The sequence below is a fragment of the Panthera leo genome, chromosome D2, assembly GCF_018350215.1.
Source record: "Panthera leo isolate Ple1 chromosome D2, P.leo_Ple1_pat1.1, whole genome shotgun sequence".
Classification (NCBI taxonomy): Eukaryota; Metazoa; Chordata; class Mammalia; order Carnivora; family Felidae; genus Panthera; species Panthera leo.
Window position 1 is genome coordinate 44,663,167 of NC_056689.1, and position 23,518 is coordinate 44,686,684.

The window sequence follows — 23,518 nt, forward strand, 5'->3', positions numbered from 1 at the left end:
CGATTCATCCATGCTGCTGGCAAGATTTACCAATTAGCACTTGCATTTACAACCTTCCTGTTGAAGAGCACCATGCCACGTGAGGGTTAGAGGACGTATGTCCGTTATGGAGATCAGTTCACTCTGTTTATCTGTAATACATTCCAAATGAACATCTTAAATGGTAAGACCATGCTACCCTAACATTTCCACTTAGTACGGCTTGACCAACAGTAGCCAGATTGAGCAGAAAGAAGACACAGTGAGGTCTTTCTAGCAGCAAGGGGGACCAATCTTTGGTCGGGAATGGCCAAAATGCATCATGCCTTGGGTTGGGATTAGTCTTGGCAACTGAGAGCCACATTGGGCAAGAGGCCCTGGCCAGAGCGAAGGGCAGGAAGGCCAGAGTCAGCCCTGTGGTCGAGATAATAAAACACCAAGATACTTAATGAAAGCTATTAGCCTAGCCACCTCATACTACCAATGGAAAAAGTTCAAGAGAGGTGGTGGTTTACTCCAGGGTCAAGCTGTCAGTGGCAGAACGGCCTGGCACACTTCTTTGAACGTTAATGTTTGAGCACACTGAGCACACAGAGCTTAGTGGTAAATAAATTCTGAGGGACAACTGTTTGAATTAATGACCCTTAGGAAACAAGGAGAAGGGCTGAGAACCTCGTTAACCCTGACAACCAACTCCCGTCCTTGTTCACTACCCAGTCCAATCCAATTTGCTTATGGGGAAGTGTGTTCAACAAGTTTTGAGGGGCTCCTGGGTGGTTCAGTTGGTTAAGTGTCTGACTCCTCATTTTGGCTCAGGTCGTGATCCCAGGGTTGTGGCATCAAACCCCAGCGTCAGGCTGTGCGCTAAGCACGGAGCCTGCTTAGGATTCTCTTTCTCTCTCTCCCCCCTCCCTCTGGCCCTCTCCCCTGCTTGCGTGCACTCTCTCTCTAAAATTAAAAAAAAAAAAAAATTTTTTTAATTAAAAAACCCCAAATATTGAACACCTACAAACATTTCCTGACAATTCGATGACGGCTTTCCCAAGCCAGTTTGCTCCAGGCTCTGTAATGTTTTGAAAACCATATATCGATATTGCGGGAATAGGGGCAACTCTGGGCTGTGCTGTCTCCTCCCAAGATTCACATCACCGCCTACCGTGGAGGACTCTTGCGTGTTTTATGTGGAACTTAACTGAAGTCGTGAAGTCAAACACGGCCCGGAATGATGAGAGTCCCATTTATCCCAAAGTTTCATTTCCTCCATTTCTACTTACTTTACCAAATCTTTCTGCTCTCCACAAGTAAACCAGGCAGAGATTTGAAGGGCATTGCTTTATTCCACAGCTGATCATTATTGAGGAAGATTTTGACCATCTTCCTTTACTTCCTCCCTCAGCCTCCTTCCTGGTGAGAGATGTTAATAAGAATGAGGGCGCTCATTAGCTAATGGAGGAAGTGGGGAAAAAAAAAGGTAAAGGCTGTACACATTTTAGTTCACGTTGGCATGCTTGGCCTTTGTCTTCTGGCGGCAAGGAGAAAAAGAAGTGAAATTAAGGCTACAGGTAAGTTCAAAGAAGGGCTAAAACTGAAGAGAAGATAATAATTTTGTTCCTTTGGTCACTCAATGAGGCCTTTGTCCCCATTGCTAGTAAAGGCCAAACAGGTTGGTTTTCTCCTACTGCCCTGTAGTGGGGTAGAGACTGGTTTCCAACATTGTCTAAAATGTCACCTCCGTGTGGAACGTTCCTTCCGGGAAAGAACGCTTTTCTGGCATAAGGTCAGGGAGAAGAAGCGGGAGAAAGGTTTCAAGTTTCCAACCCCAGGAGGAGCAGCACACCAAAGATGCCGTAAAACACAGGGTGTGGCAGAGAGCCGGAGTCCAAGCCATGCCGCCTCAGAAGGCGCGCCAAGCTAACGTTCACCCGTCCCGGGCCGGGTTCTGCCCAGAGAGGAGTATTCCGGTGCTTCTCGTCAGTAAGAAATAGCGAAACCCAGTGCATCTAGAGGGAGGCCACATACACCACATTGTCTTTGCAGAAGTTTTCCAGGAAGAACTGGACCGGCTGGATGGTCTCCAGACCACCCCTGGCCAGGGCTCCAGGCCAAGGAGAGCTGGGCGAGTCCGCAACGTCTGGTCGGGGCCATGTCCAGTGTTCAGGTCTTGAACATAAGGAATCCCCCGAATGTCGTGCCTGGCGGGTGTCTCTTTACTACGGATCCCTGGGTTAACTCAAACCACACTCTCTCGCCTTTTTGCAGCTCGGCCATGGCAAAGGTTGTTGCCGTGCTTCCGCCCTTCCGCTCCTCAGTGGAACCGACAGGGGTCTGATGGTGACCTCCAAACACCAGCTGCCCCGTACCTGGCCCTGGGCCAAATTCAATGCTCACTGCAAACAGGTAGACCCCACGCTCGGGGGCTCGGAAGTAGCCATGTTCGGGGAAGTAGCTGCTGCCAATGTTGACGTAGGTAGTGTTGAACTTCACCGTCTGCAGGGCAGTCGTCCCTTCTGAAAAGCTGGCGTAGAAGGCTACAGGGGAGCCTGGAATGCAGGACGAAAGCGCTCAGTGACTCAATCCCTCACTCCCTTAGACGGCAAATTAAACCCTGAGACCTGCCTTTCTCACCTTGTTAACAGTAGGAATAAGCCACTATTTCTAGATACCCTACGTGTTCCCAATAGCAACCTCAGAGAGTGGGAGCCAACGGGCCAGCACTCACCATGTCACTGAGAGAAAGGAAAATACAAGTCTGTTGTCTCTCCTGGTGTACGTTTTTAAAAAGCACTTCCTCCTTTGCTCCCTTTTCCTTCCAGCATCCTGAGAGGTAAGTACCCTTCTTTGAGGAAACTTTGAGTCTTGAGTGCTTACCCGGTTGTCCAAAGCTACGTGGCTTGCCAATGGCAAGCTGGGACAGGACCCGGGTCTCCGACTCCCAGACTACTGCCACCTACTGGGGATCTTGAGATCTCTCCAAAAGAAAATAACCCCTATCCTCAAGGTAATAATGCTAACGCTGGTGACTCGAGGATGAGAGAACCCTGAAGGGTCCTTCCTCCTTGTTTGGCACAAGTCCTTAGAGACAGGACAGCAGGTAGGGCTGGAAAAGAAAACTCTCCGAGCTGGTCATCTTAACGTTTTCCAACCGTTGCACAGAGCTCCAGGATTACAGATGGGGACACGGGCCCAGAGAGGGAGCACTTGCTCCAGGTGACACAGATCATAAATTACCACCCTGGCAGCTGTCTTTGGATCTCCTGATCTCTGGTGCTCTTCCCATTGCAAGAAGCATTTTAGGGGCGCCTGGGTGGCTCAGTCGGTTGAGCATCCGACTTCGGCTCAGGGCATGATCTCACTGTTTGTGAGCGCGAGCCCCGCGTCGGGCTCTGTGCTGACAGCTCACAGCCTGGAGCCTGCTTCAGATGCTGTGTCTCCTTCTCTCTCTGTCCCTCCCCCACCTGTGCTCTGTCTCTATCAAAAATAAATAAATGTAAAAAAAAATTTTTAAGAAAAAAAAAAGAAAGAAGCATTTTAGCCAGCCATAGGAGGACAAGCGAGACGAAGAGAACATAGGCGTGAGGCCTGCCAGGGCCACGTGCAGGCTTGAAGGCAGAAGGAGCCACTCTGCGTAGGGAGGTGAGCGTACAGTGAGGAAGGAGCCAACCTGGCTGCCTGGCCAAGACTCTCAGGCAGGGGAGGACAGGGCCAGGAGACGGGAAGGGTGAGTCCCACTGGGGTTCTGGCCATGACACTGGCCTTGGCACCAATGAGGTGATGTTCCTCACGTGCTCCCTCAACTCTCTATCTCTCTGTATCTCTCTCTCTGTCTCTCAGATGAGACCAAACTTTCCCATTTCTTAGGGGATAAAACCAAAGCCTAAAGGAGGGGCAAGCGGCATAGTGGTTAGTGACTTGATCCCACCTACAGCCCCAGCTCTTTGGCTCCCGGTCCAGCAATAGTTTTGTGAATGTCAAATTTCTGCTCTTCTTTAGTTCTGGAAGATTTTCTGAGAATTAGGAAGTTTGGAATAGCCTTCCCATTTGTGGAAGATCACAGGCCCGCTGCTGGCTCTGCAGTTCCCCCAGCGTCCAGGAGGTGGGGCGCTCGGCCAGCCGAAGGAATGCCCGCCCGGCGCGCCCTCTGCCGGTACTCGGCACTCTCTCCACATGTTGCAGCCGGCCTGCCGCCCCGAGTTCAGCCTTACCGACCCCCAGGGCCCAGCCTGCCTCGCAGGAGGCTGAAAGGCTGTGCTTCACTGATTTGCTAGCTGGAAAACTGACAGTGGGCTTCCCTGCAGGGCACAAAGTGATTCTCCCATTTTACAGAGGGAGAAACTGAGACAAGGAAGTGGTGCTAGAGGCGGTCCACTGCCCCCAGGCACACAAAGGCCTCCAGGGCCGTGATGGAGAATGACAGGAGCAGGAAGAGCTTGGGATGGGATCCTCAGACTTCCCACATGCCAGGCTACACCAGCATACAGACAGCCCAGATAGCAGCCCTGTACTCAGTCCTGTGTCTGGATGAGGATGTGGCCATAGCCCCAGGGCCAGCCTCTCTGGCAGGGGGGAGTCACTTGAGGCACGGAGTCTAGTGGTCTCCTTCCCCAGGCCACATTCAGGGAGGGGCCAGGATGGCTGGCTGCACATCACATCAGCCTCAGAGCCAGCTTCCCAGGCCCGGGGTCCCGGGGCCCTGCAGGGACCCGTCGTCAAGGGCCTTTCACAGGAGAAGAACCAGCATCCTAGAGACAGCTGGACAGGGTTCAGGGCTCCCTGTGCCACTTACTAGCTGTACGAACTAGCAGGACACTTGCCCTGACTGAGCCTCAGTTTCAGGTAAGATGGCAGTGATGACGGACTGTTGAGCTGTTATGATGACTCCGCGTGGCAAAGCCCACGGAAGGCCTGGCGCAGAGCAGCAACATGGGTCTACTATGTTAGCAGGACAAGCTCCTTTCAGGGCCCAAGGCCTTCCCCTGTATTCTCCTCTTGCCGAGTGCTGCCCATGGCCGGTGACACCAGTCCCTAGTCACATATTTGTATACAGGGGAGCTGATTAAAGACACGGGGTGAAGCAGGGTGGAGGGGAAGAGCTGGGACGGAGAGATTTGAGGCTGTGGCCTGCGGGGAAGGGAGGCATCCCCCTCCTCGCTCGAGTGGCTGAGTGGCAGACAGCTCCGTGGTGTATATATGGGCCTCAAACGTTTACATGGAGGGCCTCTGCCTGCTCATTGATGGTTGGTTCTGGTGACTTCTACCTGCTTACACTTCCGGTAGCTTAAGAGGCCCCTGGCCGTCAATGAAAGGGGGATCTGGGCAAAGCGGGCCCTGAGTACCCCTGAAGGATGCTCACCCTGTTCTCTTTCATCCCGTCTTCTCCGAGGCAAAAGAGCTGCCAGCAGCCAGCCCTGTCCTCCCTGACTTACCCAGCCGCACCCCTCCCCCTCTCAGGAACTCACCTGCTTCCCAAAGCACGGGCCCTTTGATATGTGCATCCGCCCTGGGCTCTGCTTCCTTCCTGTCCCTCCTCCGGGAAGCTTCCAGACCTTTCTGCCGCTTCTTCCCTTTCTTGCTCAGCATGGCCTGCAGCTTCCCCAGGTCCAGGCTGACGTTGACTGCCAAAAGCCCTTGGAAGTTTCCGAAGAGGCTGTGGAAGAGGCGCTGGTGCTGCTCCAAGTCGCGCTCGGTGGCGGACAGCGCCTCCTGCAGGCCCTCCAGGGAGCTGTTGAGGGAGGAGACCCCGGAGGCCTCGCAGCAACGGCCCACCCTCTGGAGGTCGGCGTCCAGGCGCTCCAGCTCCTGCGCCAGCCCGGCGGGGACCCGCCCGCCGGCCTCCCCCGGCGACGCATCGCGGCCCCCCGCCGCCTCCGCCGCCGCCTCCAGGGCCGCCACGCGGGCGGCCAGGGCGTCCCAGGCGAGCGCCTGCTCCTGCAGCCCGCTGGCGGCGTCCTGCAGGCCGACGCGGATCTGCTCGTAGCGCAGCGGCAGCGGGCCGGGCACCTGCTCGGACATCTCCTCCATCACCTCCTCTCCGAAAAGGGCGGCCAGCACGGCCTCGTGCCGCAGCGCGTCGTCCAGCAGGGCCTTGAAGTAGCCGTGCAGCTGGCCGAGTTCGCGCCGCATCTCCCCGTGCGCCGCCCGCAGCGCGCTCGCCTCGCCGTCCAGCGCCCGCAGCTGGCTCCGCAGCCGCGCCCCGTCGGCCCGCGCCCGCTCGCCCTCCGCCCGCCGCTCGTCCACCGCCCGCGACAGGGCGGCCACGGCGTCGCTCAGGGCCTGCAGGGACGAGCCCTCGAGCCGGCGCCGCTCGTCCGGGCCCACCTGCGCCTCCTCCAGGGCCCGCGTGGCGTTCAGGTCCAAGTAGAGCTTCTGGCAGTCGCAGTCCTTGACGTACTTGATGAGGTCGGCGTTGGTGCCGTGCAGGTGCTGGATGGTGAGGTTGAGCTCCAGGAGCTGCCGCTCTATCTCCTCCTTGTTCTCCTCCATGATCAGCGACTTCTCCATCAGGATCACCCGCAGCTCTCGCAGCGCCGTGTGGTTCACCTGCAGCTCCAACAGCTTGTGCTCCACCTGGCTGATCTGATCGAAGGTCTCATCGGATTCCGAGTACAGCTCCTTGATCTCTTCCACGTGCTGCGCCAGGGTGGCCTGCATGTCCGCCAGGATGCCCCGCAACTCCTCTTCCCTGCGGCCGGCGGCCGCGTGCAGCGCTGAGAGGTTCCTCTGCAGCTGGCCCAGCCTGGCCTGCAGGCTCTCGGGCTCTGGCCTTGCCGCTGCCCCCGCCGCCACGGGGACCAGGCTGCCGTTGGTCCCCACGGGCCCTTGGGCCTTAAGGAACCTCTTCAACTTGGCGTCCACATCCGCGTGGACCTCGGAGAGGGACTGCTGCAGGGAGAGGTGCTGGGCGTGCATGCGCTCCTCCACGTCCTGCCGCAGCTTTCCCACTCTCTGGGCGTTGTCCTGCACCTTGGTCTCAAATTTGGCACCAAGCTCCTGGAAGTCAGCTCTGGCCACCGTGCTCTCCTGGACCCCCCGGATGGCCTGCTGGTTGGCCTCCACGTCAAGAGAGAGGTTTCTTATGGCCTGGGAGAGGCTGTGCAGGCTTTCGTTGAAGCTGCTCCAAATGGGGCTGAAATGCACTCGCAGGAAGGCGTCCATGTGGGGCAGTAGCACCTGCTCCAGGGATCTGCCAGGAAGCACTGCAACAGAGACACATTTGTACACAAGCCCTGCAAGGACCAGACACCCCTCCCCAGGCAGGGACCAGAGGGGGCTCCTCTGAGATCTGGGCCTTCCTGCCCCGCCTTCCTCTCTCCCCTCAGTTGTGAACAGGCTGTTCCTCCACCCCTGGAGCCTGCCACTCACCAGGCTCTGTCTGATTTGCCTCCATGGTCGCAGCTGTGACGTTGCTTTCCAGCGCCTTCCACAGGCCTGGGAGGCTGTCTGCCACCTGGTGAATGTCGTTCTGGAGATCCTCCTGTGGCACCATGGTGTCGCTGATCTCTGCAGCCAGGTGGCCTGAAGACACACAAGGGATAAGTGTCGAGGTCTCACTCCCCAGACCTGGGCAGATCGTGAGGTACGGAGAAAGAAATTTCCAGGGTTGGATAGAAATATCAGGGAGCTGCATGCTGACGTCCTGTGAGCGGGAGCTCAGAAGCCTTTAGCTCCAGAGGGGGAAATGCTTGGCACTTGAGCCCTCACCCTCACTGGGCACCCACAGCAGACACGCCTGATCAGTCATGGCACACTTTTGTCCTCAGCTGTGTGGACATGGCCTCTCAACAATCATCCTAGGCAGCCCTTGTCTAAAAGTAGGAGTTCACCGCACGATGAAATTTGTTTGCCACGTCGGCCGTGGTCCAGCCTTGAAAGGCCTCACAATTGGTGCCTCTTGGTGGTTCTGTGCTGACTATACACCAAGGCCAGCACGACTTCCTGGCCCTGGTTAGGAGACATGGGGGAAAGCTTCTTCCAGGCCATGGGATCTTGTCCCATTCAAGGGGCAAGGCAGGTGCCGGATGAAGCTATCCTTCCCAGAAAATGCAGTCAAGGGAAAGGGTGTGTGTGCTTAGCCAACAGGCAGTGACCGAGGGCCCTGCGGCTCTGCCCTCGGTGTGGGGGGTAGGGTGATACAGGGCCACAGAGGGACCCCTGCTGATTCTGGGCACAGAGTTTTCCTGAAATGGCCTGGGCATGTGGGTTCTTTCTGCCTGCTTGCCCCTCCTGTACCTTCTAGGAAAGCAGCATACCTGGTTCAAAGCCGACTGGCCCATCCCAAGACTCCTGGAGGCCATCCCCTGGATCCTCGGGCTCAAGGACTGCCGTGGGATCTGCAGAGAGGAGGCGACAGATGTTGACACCACAGGTCAGAGGAGCTGCCTGACCTCTGGGTCAGAGGTTGGAGGGGAGGGAGCCACAGGGAGCCCTACCGTAGTGTCGGCAGTCAGAGCCTGAAAAGCCTGGGCAGCACTTCCAGGCCACGGAAGCCAGAACCTTCTGCTTGACCTTGTACACCGGCTTGTGTATCATGCGGTACCTGGGGAAAGATGGCCAGCTCAGTGACTCCAGAGTGAGCCAGTGTAGGACTTGGGTGGGTGGCCCCCCTTGCCCCATCCTGCCCCCACTCACATGACTTTGACTTTCTGGCAGTCCGGAGTCTCCTGTGGACATGGCTGCTGTGAGTGGACAAGGAATTTCTCTGTTTTGCAAGCAGCTACAAAGGTGACCAGCCTAGACTTCTGGTAAGGGCACCAGTTACTGGAAAAACAAGCCAGAGGAGAGGGCTACTGAGCCACACCCGGGTCCCACATGACCCTTCCTAGATGCCAACAGCGGTGCCAGTGCCCCACTCCTGCCTCCCTGCCCCACCCAATGCCTGGGATTCTAGAATCCATTATCCTGAGAAGGGAGCACTCTGCATTATTTATCCCTCGGCCCCCGGACAAAGGCTCCACAAACCCTGCCTGCAAGGGCACCTGCTCCACTGGCTTCCAGGGGCCAGCACAGAGAGGTTGACAAACACCCCCAAAATCACACAGAGCCAGGAAGGCCTCTCGCTGTCTCTGTTGGTGCCAGGGAAGCAGCATCATGCCGCTGGGGCTGGAGAGTCCTGGGTTCAAGTCCTTCGCACTCTGACTTTGAGTGAAGCACTTAGGGAGTTTCCACTCTCCCATTTATCAGATAGAGATCATAATACCCTCCTCCAAGTGGGCGGATGGGTACCAAGTGCCAGGATCCTGACAAGTGCTCGGCGATCACTGCCACCCTGCCCTGTTACGCTCACATCTGTCTTCACCACAGACCAGGCTGCAGGGAGGACACCTGCTCCCTGGCCATTCCCCATTATGGCCATTATGGAAATGGACTTTCAAACAACTGTGGGAGATGGCAGCTGAGTGGAGCAGCCCCTTCTCTGGGAAAGAGCCTACAGGGTAGTTTGGGGGTCACATTCAGCACCCTGAATGCCTGAGAGGTAGCCTCTCCATCTACATCCTTTACGAGTGCATGTTGTTGCAAGTCCCAGGAGCAGGGGGTGCTCATGGCTGACACAGCCCCAGCTCACTGACCCATTGGCAGGTTTGATGGGGTCAGTAGAATAGATCAGAGGGTCCTTCCCCCAGCAATCAGCTCCCAGAACGGAGCTTTCCAGTGCTGCAAGCGGCAATGACCTCCAGGGCTCAGTTCAGCTCAGCACCCCTTGGGTATTGGGTGCCGGGCTCAAGCTGAACAGGATTCAGTGCCAATATGGAGTAACGGACCTTTCCTTCCAGGGTCCCCAGGGAGAGCAGGCCATCTCAGATGGTGTGGAAGGTGCCAGGACCCGGGGAGACTTTCAGAAGGAGATGATAACTTGGCACCAGGAACTGTGCCAGAGATGTGTGGCCCACTGAGATGCAGAGGGTTGGGGCAGGGAAGGGGCTGCTGAGGTAAGGAGAAGCCAGAACGTGGAGGCCTTGAGCTCCTACGGAGGAGCTGGACTGTGTCCTGAAGGGACAGAAAGTTGTGGAGGGGTTTGAGCAGAGACGTCACACATGAAAGGGCCACCTTGGTTCCTGGGTTCAGAAAGGCCAGGGAGAGGCGAGGTATAGGTGGCTGTGTCAGGGATCTAGGTGGGAGATTCTGGCAGGTTCCATGGGTGATGGTGGTGGATGTGGAGAGAAATGCCACACTTGTCAGATATTAGGAGGCAGTGTTCGAGGGCCTTGGAGATGGAGTGGCCATCAGGTTAGGATTTTATTCTCTGGACCTGGTCTCTGTCCTGGGACCACCAGGCACCACCACACCAGGATTCTGCTGAGGAGGGCAGGGGGTAGGATTGAGGGGAATTGAGTGGCCATATCTGTCTTGAGGGCTGAGACCCCCAGCCTGACTTCCTGCTTGGCTCCCAAAAGCCTGGCAGCCAGCCTTTACCCTCTTGGTAGCAAACTGAAAAAGCCCATCGGGAAAATGACCCCACTCAAGAGGAAAGACCTAAAAACAATGACATCAGGGGCTCCCCCAGTGAAATAGCCCAGCAGAGCACATTATGACAAAAGAGGTTAGAAAGACCCATCCACACATCCAGCTTCCAGTGGGCTTCTTTGTCTGCTCTCAAGTGGGCAGATGTCCAAGATGACTCCTGAGAAAAATCTCTAGTACAAAAGAGGGAGATCAAAAACAAACAACTGGAAAAAAAATCAACTTGGAGAAAACCAACACTGTGCAGAGAAGTCCCCCAAATTTGTATTCACAGCTCCAGATCTATAAGAGAAGTTACTGCATCCAAGAAACAAGAACAGGAAACTACTAAAAAATAGGATGAACATATAGGGATGCCATACAGTGTGGCTCAGTTGGCTCAGTGTCTGACTTCAGCTCAGGTCGTGAGCTTGTGGTTCGTGGGTTTAAGCCCCACATCAGGCTCTGTACTGACAGCTCAGAGCCGGAGCCTGCTTTAGCTTCTGTGGCTCCCTCTCTCTCTGCCCCTCCCCCACTCACACTCTGTCTCTCTCAAAAACAAACATTAAAAAAAATTTTTTAATGGAAGCACATACAGAGAATGAAAAATACAACAGTTGGAAATTTAAAATATAACAGTACAAATGCAAAAGAAAATTAATGAAAATGTTAGAGGGTAAAGTTCAAAAAATTTCCCCAAAAGAAGAGCAAAGGGAAAAAGAAAACAGGAGAGGAAAGCTCAGGAAAACTGAAGACCAGTGTTGGAAATCTGTGGGGAATAAGATTAGGAATTCCCAGAGCTTGCACCAACGGGTTAACAAGGCATAAAGAAATAGAAAGCCACAGGATGAAAGCATCCAAGATTAGGTAAACAAGATTAGGTAAACATGGCAAAGCGCCCCCAGTATAGAACAAAGGTATAGAAATAGGAAACCTCAGGATGAAAGCATCCAAGAATAGTAAACAAGATTAAGTATTCAGGGAGGAAACGCTCCCCAACTTAGTACAATAGCAGAAAGCTGCTTTCACAGGAAGGAAGGACCAAAATAGGTAAACAGTAAACAGGACTATAGACTGCAGCAGGCAGGGCAGCAGGGCAAAGTTGCCCAGAGTGGAGCTAATTAGCAAAAGAAAGGTGCTTTGTTGACCCTGAGGTAGCAAGCTCTGTCTGTCTTGTCCCCTAAGCTAGCTAAGATAAACAGACATGGTGCATCATGCCTGCTGTAAACAACCATCCGCCTGGCACCAGGACTTTGTTTCGTATTGACCCAAACCCCTAACAACACATATCTTCAAAACCCCCTTTCCCTCATGCCTGTGAATTAATGTTCACGGTTTCATTGTCTCTTTGTGCACATCCATCATGCTTGTAAGCCTTCTGATCCTAATAAAAACAGAGCAAGGACCCTTACTCGGGGCTTTTGTCTCCTCCCAGACATTAGCCTCTCTTGCATTTTAAACCTGTGTCTGCTCTCTTGCTGGACAAGAGAGAACTCCAGACCCAGGGTCTACACCAGAAATCCAACATCTGAATAACAGGAGTTCCAGAAAGAGAACAGAAGGAGGAAATCATTTATTAAAAAAATCAAATATTACAGAAGTGAAGGACTTGAATTTTCAGATGCAAAGGGCCCACTAATTACCCACAATGTGATGAAAATAAACTCACATCATCATGAAATTTTAGAACTCTGGGAATGAAGGTAATTTTATACTTTCTAGAGAGAAAAATCAACACATACACACACACACACACACCAGCAATTAGAATGGCCTTGAGCCTCTCAACAGCAATACTGGAAACTAGAACACAGTGGAGAACTGCCTTCAAAATACGGAAGGAAAAATATTTCCAATTTAGAATCCTATACCCAACCTAACTATCAGTCAAAGCAAAGAGAGCAAGAATAAAAACATTTTCAACACACTAGTTTTCAAAACATTGCCTGCCCCAGGACCCCACATCAGGGAGCTACCAGAGCAGTGGTTTGCAATCTTGCCATCAAATCTTCACATCAAAATGGTTGTGTGGCCCTTTCAAAAGAAGAGCCTCTGGGCTCCACTCCAAGTCAATGAAGCAAGATTCTCTGGGATTGTGGCCTGGGCGTCAACATTTTAAAGCTCTCTGTGGCATTCTAAGTCACAGCCCAGGACAGGGTACCACTGTGCCAGAAGTGCCCCACCGACACAAGCCAGGGTACCAAGAAAGAGGAAAGCAGGGCATCAGGAGACAGGAATTCCATCAGAGAATTGAGGGGAAGGGAGTCCCCAGGAAGACGGTGCAGGCGAGCCCAGGTCAACGATGGGCAGTGGGTGCAGGGCCAGCGTCCGGAGCTAGAGCTCTGAGACCAGCAATCACCAAGAACACACAGGTAGTCAAACACCTGACGTGGATGAAAGGGGAGAGCAGGTGTGGACAAACTGGCCAAGAGTTTGGGATCGAACAGTGACAGAAACGCAGGAAACTAAGCAAAAGAAGCAAAAAAATGGAAACCGTTGTTTGCTCCAGGGAAGACCAAAAGTATGAAGTGTCTCCACTCTGAATAGCATACATAGTCACATGAATGTAATCACTCAAAATGACAATGTGGGAGGATGATGGATAGGGTGTGTGTGTGTGTGTGTGTGTGTGTGTGTGTGTGCACGTGCATATGCACATGGGTGTGCTCTTGCATGCTTGCTATGCGTGCATGTTGGGGTTAGGGTATGGAGTGGGAATGAGAACTTCCCAAAGAAGCAGCAATATAAACATGTTAGTTAGAGATATAGAGACGGATGCCAAAGGAATCACCTAAATAGTTGAAAATTATTGCCTGTGGGGACCAGTGAGGGCAGGGGCTTCTGGTCATGTCAACAAACTTTGTAGAAGGTTTGACTCTAACCCAAAGGGTCATGCAGTTTTTCTGCAAAGGAACAGATAGTAGATATTTCACACAAAGCTAACTGCATAATCTGTAGTGTCCAGTGCAAAATAAAAATACGGTACAACAATAAAGATTAAACCAAGTGTGGGGCCCTTCTGTGGGTGCACCCTGTGTGACTGCTCAAGTCACGTGCCCGTGGACTTGGCCCTGATTTTAAGCAAAGACTGTTCACTCAACACGGGGAGAGAGAGAGAGAGAGAGAGACTGTGAAATTGCTGGGTCCAGAGTTCAAGGACCACGGGTGAGATGGCCACCTTCATGGACTGTTCCAGGACCAGAAACTCCAGTCCCCACCCCACCCCCACCCTGGGCTCCCTGGAAATTCTGCAACTTGGGCTCAGGCCTGGGGAAAATTGTTTCTCTAAACCAGTGGTTCTCAGCAGGGGGTGAAGTGATTTTGCCGCTAGGTGTATTTGTCAACCTCTGGAGACCTTTACAGTCATCACCACCAGGAGTGGGGAGGAGTGCCTGGCATCTAGTGTGTGGAGACCAAGGATACTGCTAAACACCCCGCAATGTGGGCAGCACAGCCCGGCACCCCCACAACCAAGAATTAGCCAGTCCCAAATGCCAGGCGTGCCAAGGTTGAGAAACGCCCACTCAAAGCACAGTTCCATTCGTTGCTCCAAACTGCTGCTGAGGGTCCAGAAGGCCTGTGCCCCGGCGCACTGGGTTTGGTCCAGCCTGCCAGGGAGTGACTGGGACTTTCCATCTGGAGCTCCTGGAACCGGAAGCAGTGCCGCCCACCCTTCCTGCCCAGGAACTTTCTCTCCTGACCTGCCCAAACCTCAGGCTCCAGCTATTCTCCCTGCCCACACTCCCCCTCCCTTGGCGGCCCAACCCCCTTGGCACAGTGCAGGCCCTGGCCCAGAAGCCCTGGGAACATTCCTGACCTTTGCTTTGGTTTCCTCCAGCTCCTGGCAGCTTCACGCTGGCCCTCTGCGCCCGAGCCCCCAGCCCGGCTCGCTGAGGCACCCATTGTTCTCGCTGCCTCCTGGTCTCAGGCCTGGGCGCTCTTTGCACCCTCGTCTCCTGGGGCCAGCTGGGTTTGAGCTACCCTGAGCCTCTGACACGGCCCCCACCTGACCCCTTGCCCCAGTCAGGAGAGCGTCTGCTGACCCCTTTGGAGCTTTTAATGGGAGATGAGAAGCCTGGGCCCTCCTCCCCTCCCCCTTCCCGGACTCAGGTTGACTTTGAGCAAGGCCCTTCCCCCAGTCCTGGAAATGTGGAGATGATTCCCACTTCCGGCCCCTCCCTGGGGGCAAAGGGAGGGGCTACGTGGGAGGCTGAGGAGCCTCTAGCTGGGAAAGGGCTGTTAGCTGGGGCCTTCTGAATTATGGATGTGCTGCTGCTATTGTCCAGTGGGACACTTAAATGCCAGTAAACCTCACCTCTGACTGCCCCTTAAGTCCTTAAGGCTTTCTGGGGAAGGAGGGTGTGTTCTCGGTATCCTTGCTTTCTGAGACCCTGAAGGCAGCCGTGAATATGACCACTCCAGGGGAGAATTTTGCAGGGCTTTGTCTCTGAAAGGGGCTTTGGCAGAGGAGCCTGAAGCCCACTCAGTGTCCAGAGTGGGAGTTCCCTGAGTGTGCCCAGGGCCCTGTGCTTCTGACAACAGGAACAGGTGCAGGAGATACAGCCATGGCAGTGGCTGGTGGCCTGGGCTCCACCCTGCTCCTGTGTGACCTCCAGCCGTATGCTTGACTCCTCTGGGCTACGAGCTCTCAGTTGCAAAAAAATCACAAAGGCTACCTACTTGTACATGGGTCAAGAGAAGCTGATGCTGGTGGCCAGGGCCAGCTGGGCTGCTGGGAGCAGCCTCCCTACATTACCACCATCCCGGGGGAGACAGGACAGAAGACACCTGGAGTTTGCAGCCCGGTGGTTGCAGGCCCCTGCTCTGATCAGTCACTTAGCTGTGGGGTCCAGGGTGGCATCCCCATCCCTCTGAGCCTCACAGCACGGAAAGTGGAGAGAGCAGAGCTCTCATGACAGGTAGAGATGGGGCACCTTGCCCAGGGCTCAGCTTGGTCCTCAACGCAGGCTCAGTCCTGCAGGGGGAGCAAGTGCAGGCTCTGAGAAGCCTACCTCCTAACTGCCGCTCTGTCCCACTCCTACCAAAGCCAGGGGGCATCCAAAGAGCCTTCTCCCCACGGAGTCCAAATACACGGGTGACTAGGGCACCCAGGGACAGGGGGAGCATTCAACCACGTCCTGCCTCCACCCTGGGACCAGGCATCCGGTACCCAACTGTTCTGTTCAAACTTCTCTTTGCAAAGGGTCTAATCTGGGCCCATATCCAAGGCCTGCCATAGCCCTGGAGCTCCAGAAAGAGGTGTGGGGGGCCAAGGCCCAGCAGTCTTGTCGATGATGGTGCAGGGGCCCCGCCTCCCCTTCCCCTGCTGCAGGAGGGAGACTGGAGCAGCATTTCCGCCTGTCCCTTTACAGAGCACGGGAAGCAATCAGCCCGAGGAAGCTGAGCAGGATTTCCTTCCTTTCACACCAGCCCCTCTGGAGGCCTTGACAACCTGGGCTGGGCCTGTGGGGACTGCCGCTTCTGGGTTGTGGGAAGGAGACCTAGCAGGCCTGCTGGGACCCCCCGGGTTCCCCTGGGAACCCGGGTGTTCCTGGGCTGGGGATCCCTTCTACGTACATCTGCACATGCTGTGCACACACTGGGACCACCCAGGGAGTGGATGAGCGCAGCCCACAAGCCTCTCCCCACAGCCAATGGGGTAAGGAGAAAGAGGGGTATCTCCTACCTCTTTTTGATCCACCTGGGACCTTGAGCCTCCCTTTTATCAAAAGGAAGCAGGTCACTGAAGAAAGGAGCTTTGGGGCAGGGAGGCTTGGTTCTTACACCTGAAATCAGAGTTCGGTGGCTGGAGCCCCCCACCAAGAATCACCTGCTCCACCCAGCCCTGAGCCGACCTGGTGGTGGGGCAGAGATGGGCCCCCTCCTCCCCACTTGGCCAGCCCCTCCCTCCCTGAGAGTCAGTGTGCACTTGCTTATTACTCTTTCCTCTCCATGGCCAAATCCACTTTCAGGAAAGTGTCCAACAAACACATTCACCTTGAAGTGTCAGAGCTTATAGGACAACTGTCCCAGGCAGATTCATTCCATAAGCTAATGTGATAGTGAATCTCAGGGAGCCAGGTGGAAGGCTCTGGGTGGGTGTAAACTGACCCCTTTCACCTTCCAAACCCATATAAACACCCTCACCAAGTCTGGTGTGTGTGTGTCTGTGGTCGGGGGTGTGGTAGGCATATAAAGTGCGTCTAGGGGGTGGGGCTGCCTCTGAGTGCTCGGGAACCAGATCATGAGCTCTGAAGTCAGACCTAGATCCTGGTTCTAGATCCCCTTAGCTGTATGATCGTGGGTCAGGTGTTTAGTCTCTCTGAGCCGTGGGTTCCTCCCCTGTAACCCCGGCTGTTGGCAGGATTAACCAAGCTAACACCCGGCAAAGTGCCTAGCCCCAAGGGGGACCCCATGAGGGCACCTGCTGTTGTGACTGTGGAGCACCCCGAGGAGGAACCCACAGGTCCAACACCTTATCAGCAGGGGCACCTGAGTCTGGACAAATAAAAGACTGGGAAATGGTGTCCTGGATCAGTCACAAGACCATTCCACTCATTTCCAGGGGGGCACTGAAGCAGAACTCACTGGATGCCGTGGCTTCCTCTTTGTCTGTAAATAGGGCAGAGTACCCTGTCTGCTCACTGCTTGTCTCCCAGGGCTAGGCTGAAGACCCACACCAGTCCTCCTGGGCACTCAGATAAAAATCCAGTCCCCAGGAGTGTCTCTCTTCCATGACTTATGCCAGGCCAGCCTCACGGAGGCTCAAATGTCAGTTGACTTACTTCAAAGAAGGGGAGACACTGCCAGGCCAGCTGGAAACTTCTGGAACTACTGCCCCTCATCACCCCTTGCTAAGTGGTTGATGGCAAGAAATGCTCTTGCCCGACCTCCAGGTTGCTCCCTGTCATGGGCCAGGTAAGGAACTTCCTGTGGTCCTTAGGCTGGGCCCTGGGGTGCCCAGTCTGGGCTTGGAGGGGTGGTGGCCTCCTGAAGGGAGTCTGACACCAGGCATCTCATTCAGCCTCACAGCCGGCCCCAGCAGGTACATAATATTAGGTCATTTCACAGGTGGGTAACTGAGGTTCCAAGAGACTCTGTTCTGGCTGAGCTGGGACTCAGATCCTGTACCATGACCTCCCCCCCAAGGTGGAGGTCCTCCTTACCGTCTGACGGGGTCCCCGCCGATATCCTCAGCCTCTGCCCTCCAGACCGCAGGCGGCCTTGAGCTATGTGGATCAGAGAACCTGCTACCTGAAGCCTTGGCGCAGGCCCCCAGCAGCCCCCAGCCTAGGGGCCCCCCGAGACCAAGCAGCAGCGTCAGGATCATCTTGGCCGTGGGACGGGCTCAGCCGCAGCAAGTGACTCCACACACTGCTGGTGATGTTGACGTCGTCTTCAAGTTAAGCCTCAGAAGGAAAAGAAAGCACAGGGACAACAAAGAGAGGAAGTGGCCTGGGCCGGCCCACCCGGTGAGCCTCGTCCGGCACCCCCCTCACCCCCCCTAGCTACCTCCACCATCCCCTGCAGAGGCAGCCAACAACTCAGACCGGTTCCTGTGCCTCTCTAAGAGGACTCAGGTCAGGGACACTGGAGGTGTGGAACACACAGGGGGGTGGCCCCACCAACACGTCCCCATAGGAGTCAGGAGAAGAGCACAAGCCTCGAGGTGGGTCTGCAGGAAGCGGTCGGCTCAGTCTCAGGGAACCTGCTGCCCATCCATGCTGGTGGCCAGGAAGCGAGGGGCACTTCGTGCCTACTCAGCGCCTTTCACCACTGGGCTGTGGGTGGGAGCCAGCAGGTGGGCGGAGATTCAGAGAGAGAAAGCTGTCCTAGGGTCACACAGTGTTAGCCAGAGGCCAGGACACTGGGAAGCCCTTTGTGTGCTCCTCTGCCCCATCTCCCCCACTGCCCTTGATGCCCTTGATGGAACCCTGGGACGTGGGGGCATCCACGGTGCTAGTGAGTAGCCAGGCAGGCCGGGCCGGTCTGGGAAGTTGGCCACTGTTGTTTAACCCCTGGCCTACATGGCCCTGCCCCCCTGCCCTACCTGAGAAGCTGGTAGCAAAGGTGCCTCCCCTGCCTGACCACCTCTGTCCCAGATGTATACAGACGCAACAGCCCCAGGCCTGAGAGCACTCAGCCAGGCTGTGGGTGGGCAGGGCAGCGAATGAATGAGGGACAGTGATGGATTAGGATGTGTCCAGCCCCCTGCGCCACTCCCTGGAGGGCAGGGGGCAGGAGGGAAGGGCTGGGCAGCAGGGGCCAGGGGAGCCGGACCCCACTGCCCAACCCCCGGAGAAGGTGAGGGCGGGCCTCCTCCCCCGCCCTCCCTGGCCTGCTGGCTGAGCTCCCACCAGCCAGCCGCCGCCGCCGCATCATCAATATTTCATGGGCGTCAGTAAGAGGCAGCGGCAGCAGCGGGGACAGCGGCTGCAGCAGCGTTCTTGCCAGCTCTAGCCATAGCTCACTGGAAGAGTCAGGCTCCTGGTACTGCCCACCACCATGGACGTCTTCAAGAAGGGCTTCTCCATCGCCAAAGAGGGTGTGGTGGGCGCTGTGGAGAAGACCAAGCAAGGGGTGACGGAAGCAGCTGAGAAGACCAAGGAGGGGGTCATGTATGTGGGTGAGTCTGGGTGAAGCAGGGCGTGGCAGGGTGCAGCGGCCGGGAGGCCAGAGGCGGGGGTGCCCGGTTACCCTAGGCCAACCTTCTCCCCCAGCCCCAGGGGGGCATTTTGGGTGGGGATGAGGCCCTGGCCATTGGGTCAGGGTCTCCACGCCCTGGAGCACCCCATCCCCCTGCATACCATCCCCCACACCCCACAGTGTCTGCTCTGACCTCCTCAGGGCTCCAGGGTCTCTGAAGCAGAACAGCAAGAGGGGCACTCGGCCTTCAGACACGCTTGTTTGCACACACACACACACACACACACACACACACACACGAGTGCACAGATGCAGACCAGCGTCCCCCACGCCAGCATCCCCTCCAGGCCCTTGTGCTCAGATAAGAAGCCAGCTTGAGCCTAGAGCAGGAAGGTGCTCAGCAGCAGAGCCCCAGGTCCCCACCCTATTCAGAGGGAAGGGTAAGCAGGGGAGAGGAGCCTGAGCCCCAGTGTCCTGTGCAACCCCACCCCCTTCAGCCCCTCGGAAGCTGGTGACTCAGCTCCATCCTGCTGCTGCTTCCGAGGCCCAGACCACACCCAGGTGGGCCTGGACCCTACCTCAGGCCTGGTCTCTCTCATCCCCCTGTCCTGTCCTATCCACTTCCCATCCATCCCCTTCCTCCAGACACAGCAGGAAGCAGCCTTTGAAGGGACTGCCGGCCCCCCAGACACCACCTCACCCCCCTACTAACCCCACAGCTTGTTCAGCTGTTCTGTGTGTTTGCCCTGACCACCCTGCTCCCAACACCAGGAGGAGTAGGCTGATGCCTCCATTTCCTCCCCAGGAGCCAAGACCAAGGAGAATGTTGTGCAGAGTGTGACCTCAGGTAAGGGGCCCAGGACCAGGGGATATGAGGGTTGGGACCTCCAGGGACTGCAACCTGGTACTGAAGGCTCAAGCCCAGGGTCCTCCTACCCTCCAACTAGAAGCCTAAGCTGTACATGTACATGAGATTAGATAGACCCAGGGTGCCCCTCCTGCATCAGGGCTCCCCCGGAGTCAGAGAAAGGCGCAGTCCAGGGCCTCCAGTAGAGGCAGAGTTTTGAGCGCCCTGAGAAAGGGGTTGCTCAGCCTGACTTGGGCAGGCCAGGCCCGGACAAGGAGGGGTCAGGACCACGGCCAGCCAGAGTCCTCTTGCAGTGGCTGAGAAGACCAAGGAGCAGGCCAATGCTGTGAGTGAGGCCGTGGTCACCAGCGTCAACACAGTGGCCATCAAGACGGTGGAGGAGGCGGAGAACATCGCCATCACCTCCGGAGTGATTCGAAAGGTGAGATCCAGTCCTGACCCTGGCTCTCGGGCCAGTCTCATCCTTTCTCCTGGGCCCCAGAGAGGCTAGCTGAGGAGAAAGCAGTATTGCCTCATGACATATAGGGAAGCAGAGATTGAGGGGGTCCATGGTCTGTGCTTGGTGTTTCTCACACCCATTAACACCTAGAACCCTCATAATTCCTCTTGTGAGGGGGGCAGTTTGGGGCCCACCTGGAAAGTGAGGCTCAAAACCACGTCCTCTTGAGGCTCCGCATTTGGGAGGTACCACATTTCACTAGTGAAAGCAGGGTGCTGTGGGCCTCACGCAGTGACAGGCGGCCTCCGGGGCAGAAGACACCAGGCTGGAGCTGCCAAAGTCACCGCCCACCGGCCTGCTGTCCAGCCTCCCTCCAGGGCCTGGTGGGAGGAGCAGGGAAGCAGCGCCCCCTCGTGACAAAGCAGCGAGGGTCCTGACCCCGCCTTCCACTTTTGTGCACGGGCGAGGGCGTGTGCCCCCGTGGACTGCCAGGTGCAGAGGGCGCAGGCACAGTTGGGCGCCCCCAGGAGGTGGAGGCCCGCTAGGCGAGCTATTCCCGCACCCACCACAGAGCAGGCTCTGCTTGAAGCATTTTACACGTATTAACTCATTCAATCGGCACAGAATCTGCAGAGACCGGGTGTGGAAATGAGGCCCAGAGAGGTTACGTTATGTGCCCAAGGTCCCAGGGGCTAGTCCCGCAAGCCTGGGGTTCCCAGGGCAGCCTGGCTGCAGGGCCTGTGCTCGGAGAGATTCTGCATGAGTGTGAGGCCGTGGTGGGAGCCCGGTTTATATGGGGGCCAGGCATGGGCCGCTCTGAGGCACCCAGCAATGAGGACCCCTGCTTCAGGGAGCAGATGGGAGGAAGGGGAGGGGGCCCCCCTGCCAGGAGGCAGCGCCTAGGCGTCCACTTTGGGGGCCAGCACAGGTTCTCCACGTCTTTGGAGCTGGCAACCGGTCTGCTCATTCCCAGCTCTGCCCCTTGCCAGCTATATGACCTTGGGAAGCTACTTAACCCCTTGGCACCTCCATTACCTCACCTGTAACAAGGGAGGGGGTGACCGTCCCCGTTTCATTATGACATTGTGTGATCGTGCAGGGAAATGGCCCCCACGAAACTGTTACACCTGGGTCATGGTGAGCACCCAACAGAGGCAGGAGACTATACCATTATCATCTGTGCCTCCGGGCAGGACCCATAGGTGCTCGGGAGAGCAAAGGAGGCACTGGGGTGGGGTCAGGCTGCCACTGGGCCTCTGAGAGGGAGCCTGGGCACTCCTCTCTGGCCTTGAAGGAGGGCTGGTAAGCCCATGGAGCCACCCCAGGGCCTGGAGTGGGGGTAGCTGCCCCAAGGGAGACATTTCCTGGTGACACCCAGAAACCAGTCACAACTCTTCCTCCAGTGAACCATAGAAGGATGCAGCACTGCCTGTCTGACAGCCCTTTCATTCCACTGGCCTCATGCATCTGCCTTGGGTGGCAGGGCTTGGCCTGTGGCCACTTACCCTTTGCCTGGAAAGCTGTCCCTACTGTGACTGACAGAGTTCAGTGCCCATTTAAGCCCCAATCCACCAAGGATGTCCCAGAAGTAGCATGGAGATGGCAGAATCCTCCAGAGGTTGGTGCTAAGACCGGGATCCAGGCTGATCACCCAGTCTGGCCCTGCCCACAGCTGTCACTCGACCACCTCCCGGGCAGGTCACCTTAGGCACGTGTCTGAGCGGGGGTAAGGTGGTAGGAGACAGGAAGTGGGGAGGATTGTATAATGCCTGCTGGCCCCAACTGGACCAGCTTGAGCCCGGAGCCCATCCAGGAGGCAGGGAGAGAGAAAGCTGCTACTAGGGATAGGGATGGGCCTGGAGCAAGCCAAACCTGATCTCTACCAGCCCCATTGCTTTGAGCTGTGAGGCTTTTAGCTGGATACGTGGCCTCCCTGGCCTCAGTGTGAACAGTAAAAACACCCCTCTTCCTAGGGCTATTTGGGGGCTCAGTAGGACAAGAGTGTGTGATCATATGATGCAGGGACACTGAGGGTGGGGTCAGGCCTAGGGCTTCAGGGCCATGGCCCACCCCCACTTCACTCCACCCCACCCCACCAGTCCTCCTCCATAAGAAGGCCCAACCACAGACTGCCCAGAGACTCCACATTAGTTCAGGGGTGTGTGAAGCTGGGCTCCAAGATACATGGTGCCCCCATAAGACCTCGGCATCATCAGAGCCCCTGCTGTGGGTCCTCACGTGAGGCTCTGTCGCTCCTCTGGTTAGTCTGGTGATGACACACCACATACAGCAAGGTGATAAGGGCCTCTGCTCCTCTTTGAGGCCAGGTGGATGAGCCGTGGGTGCAGAGAAGCTGGGGCCTCTGCACCCTCCACCCTGTCCCACATCCCCTTTTCTCCCTCACAGGAGGACCTGGAGCAACCAGCTCCCTCGCAGGAGGACAAGGCAGCCAAAGCGGAAGAGGAAGTGGCTGAGGAGGTAGGTGCTGGGCTCCCAGAGACCAGAGGGTACCCGGGCAATCCTGCTTCCCTCCCAGGGTCCCCCGAACCCTCAGGGAAGCCTTGTGACCTTCTGCAGCCCCCTCAGCCTGAATGTGAGGTCCCTTCATGAAAGGCTCCTCAGGGCGGAGGGGCAGAGATGACTCCCAGCCCCACCCCACTCAGGGTGGCCACTGAGGGTGGGAGCCTGGAGCTGTGTGTGAAGGTCACTCTCTCTCCCAGGCCAAGAGTGGAGGAGACTAGAGGGATGCAAGTCAGCCATGGAGGAGGAAGAGCCCTCTGCCTTGGACCCCACCGGGCATGAGGACTGCCCAGCCCTGGAGCGTGACCTGGGTTGCCCATGTTCCCACACCTGACCACCCACAGGGCCTGTCCTCCTACACTGCCTTCACCTCCCTCACCTCCCTTAATCAGTCGCTTTGCCCCCTGGTCCTTCTGACCCCACAGATGCTGCTGTGAATTTTTGTTTTTAATGATTCCAAATAAAACTCAAGTCCTCATTCCTGACCATAACATGCCCATGCTTCCTTACTGTGCTGCCTCATTCATGAAGAAATCTCCTACCCCCCACCCCCGCTCAACTGCCCCCCCAACACCCTCCCCCCGACCCTGCCCCGAGGAACAGGAGCCAGGCCAGCCTGCCGGTGGGTCTGG

The 23,518-nt window shown here is 56.3% G+C and overlaps 2 protein-coding genes across 2 annotated transcripts; one reads left to right on the forward strand and one right to left on the reverse strand.

Annotated features, from left to right (window-relative positions):
• Nucleotides 1–1,063: 1,063 nt before the first annotated feature.
• MMRN2 (multimerin 2) lies at nucleotides 1,064–17,897 on the reverse strand. The gene is made up of 7 exons (XM_042908903.1): nucleotides 17,580–17,897; nucleotides 8,605–8,733; nucleotides 8,406–8,512; nucleotides 8,226–8,306; nucleotides 7,339–7,491; nucleotides 5,436–7,172; nucleotides 1,064–2,519 (listed from the first exon to the last, which is right to left on the reverse strand). The coding sequence occupies exons 1-7, from the start codon at nucleotides 17,741–17,743 to the stop codon at nucleotides 2,134–2,136; spliced, it is 2,757 nt and encodes a 918-aa protein (XP_042764837.1). The 5' UTR covers nucleotides 17,744–17,897; the 3' UTR covers nucleotides 1,064–2,133.
• An 883-nt stretch (nucleotides 17,898–18,780) lies between these two features.
• Nucleotides 18,781–23,385, forward strand: SNCG (synuclein gamma). Its single transcript, XM_042908192.1, has 5 exons — nucleotides 18,781–19,039; nucleotides 19,865–19,906; nucleotides 20,221–20,348; nucleotides 22,773–22,844; nucleotides 23,087–23,385. Exons 1-5 carry the CDS (start codon nucleotides 18,919–18,921, stop codon nucleotides 23,105–23,107), a joined length of 384 nt encoding a protein of 127 aa, XP_042764126.1. The 5' UTR covers nucleotides 18,781–18,918; the 3' UTR covers nucleotides 23,108–23,385.
• Nucleotides 23,386–23,518: the final 133 nt, after the last annotated feature.

What these genes read in the sequence shown, in the direction of transcription:
- MMRN2 (XM_042908903.1), bottom strand. Translation starts at nt 17,743, where the DNA reads ATGATCCTGACGCTGCTGCTTGGTCTCGGGGGGCCCCTAGGCTGGGGG. An exon ending in CTCTGACTGCCGACACTACG is followed by an intron (nt 8,307 to 8,405) that starts GTAGGGCTCCCT and finishes TCCTCTCTGCAG; the next exon opens with ATCCCACGGCAGTCCTTGAG. An exon ending in GCCAGTCGGCTTTGAACCAG is followed by an intron (nt 7,492 to 8,225) that starts GTATGCTGCTTT and finishes GTGTGTCTTCAG; the next exon opens with GCCACCTGGCTGCAGAGATC.
- SNCG (XM_042908192.1), top strand. Translation starts at nt 18,919, where the DNA reads ATGGACGTCTTCAAGAAGGGCTTCTCCATCGCCAAAGAGGGTGTGGTG. An exon ending in GGAGGGGGTCATGTATGTGG is followed by an intron (nt 19,040 to 19,864) that starts GTGAGTCTGGGT and finishes TTTCCTCCCCAG; the next exon opens with GAGCCAAGACCAAGGAGAAT. An exon ending in TGTGCAGAGTGTGACCTCAG is followed by an intron (nt 19,907 to 20,220) that starts GTAAGGGGCCCA and finishes GTCCTCTTGCAG; the next exon opens with TGGCTGAGAAGACCAAGGAG.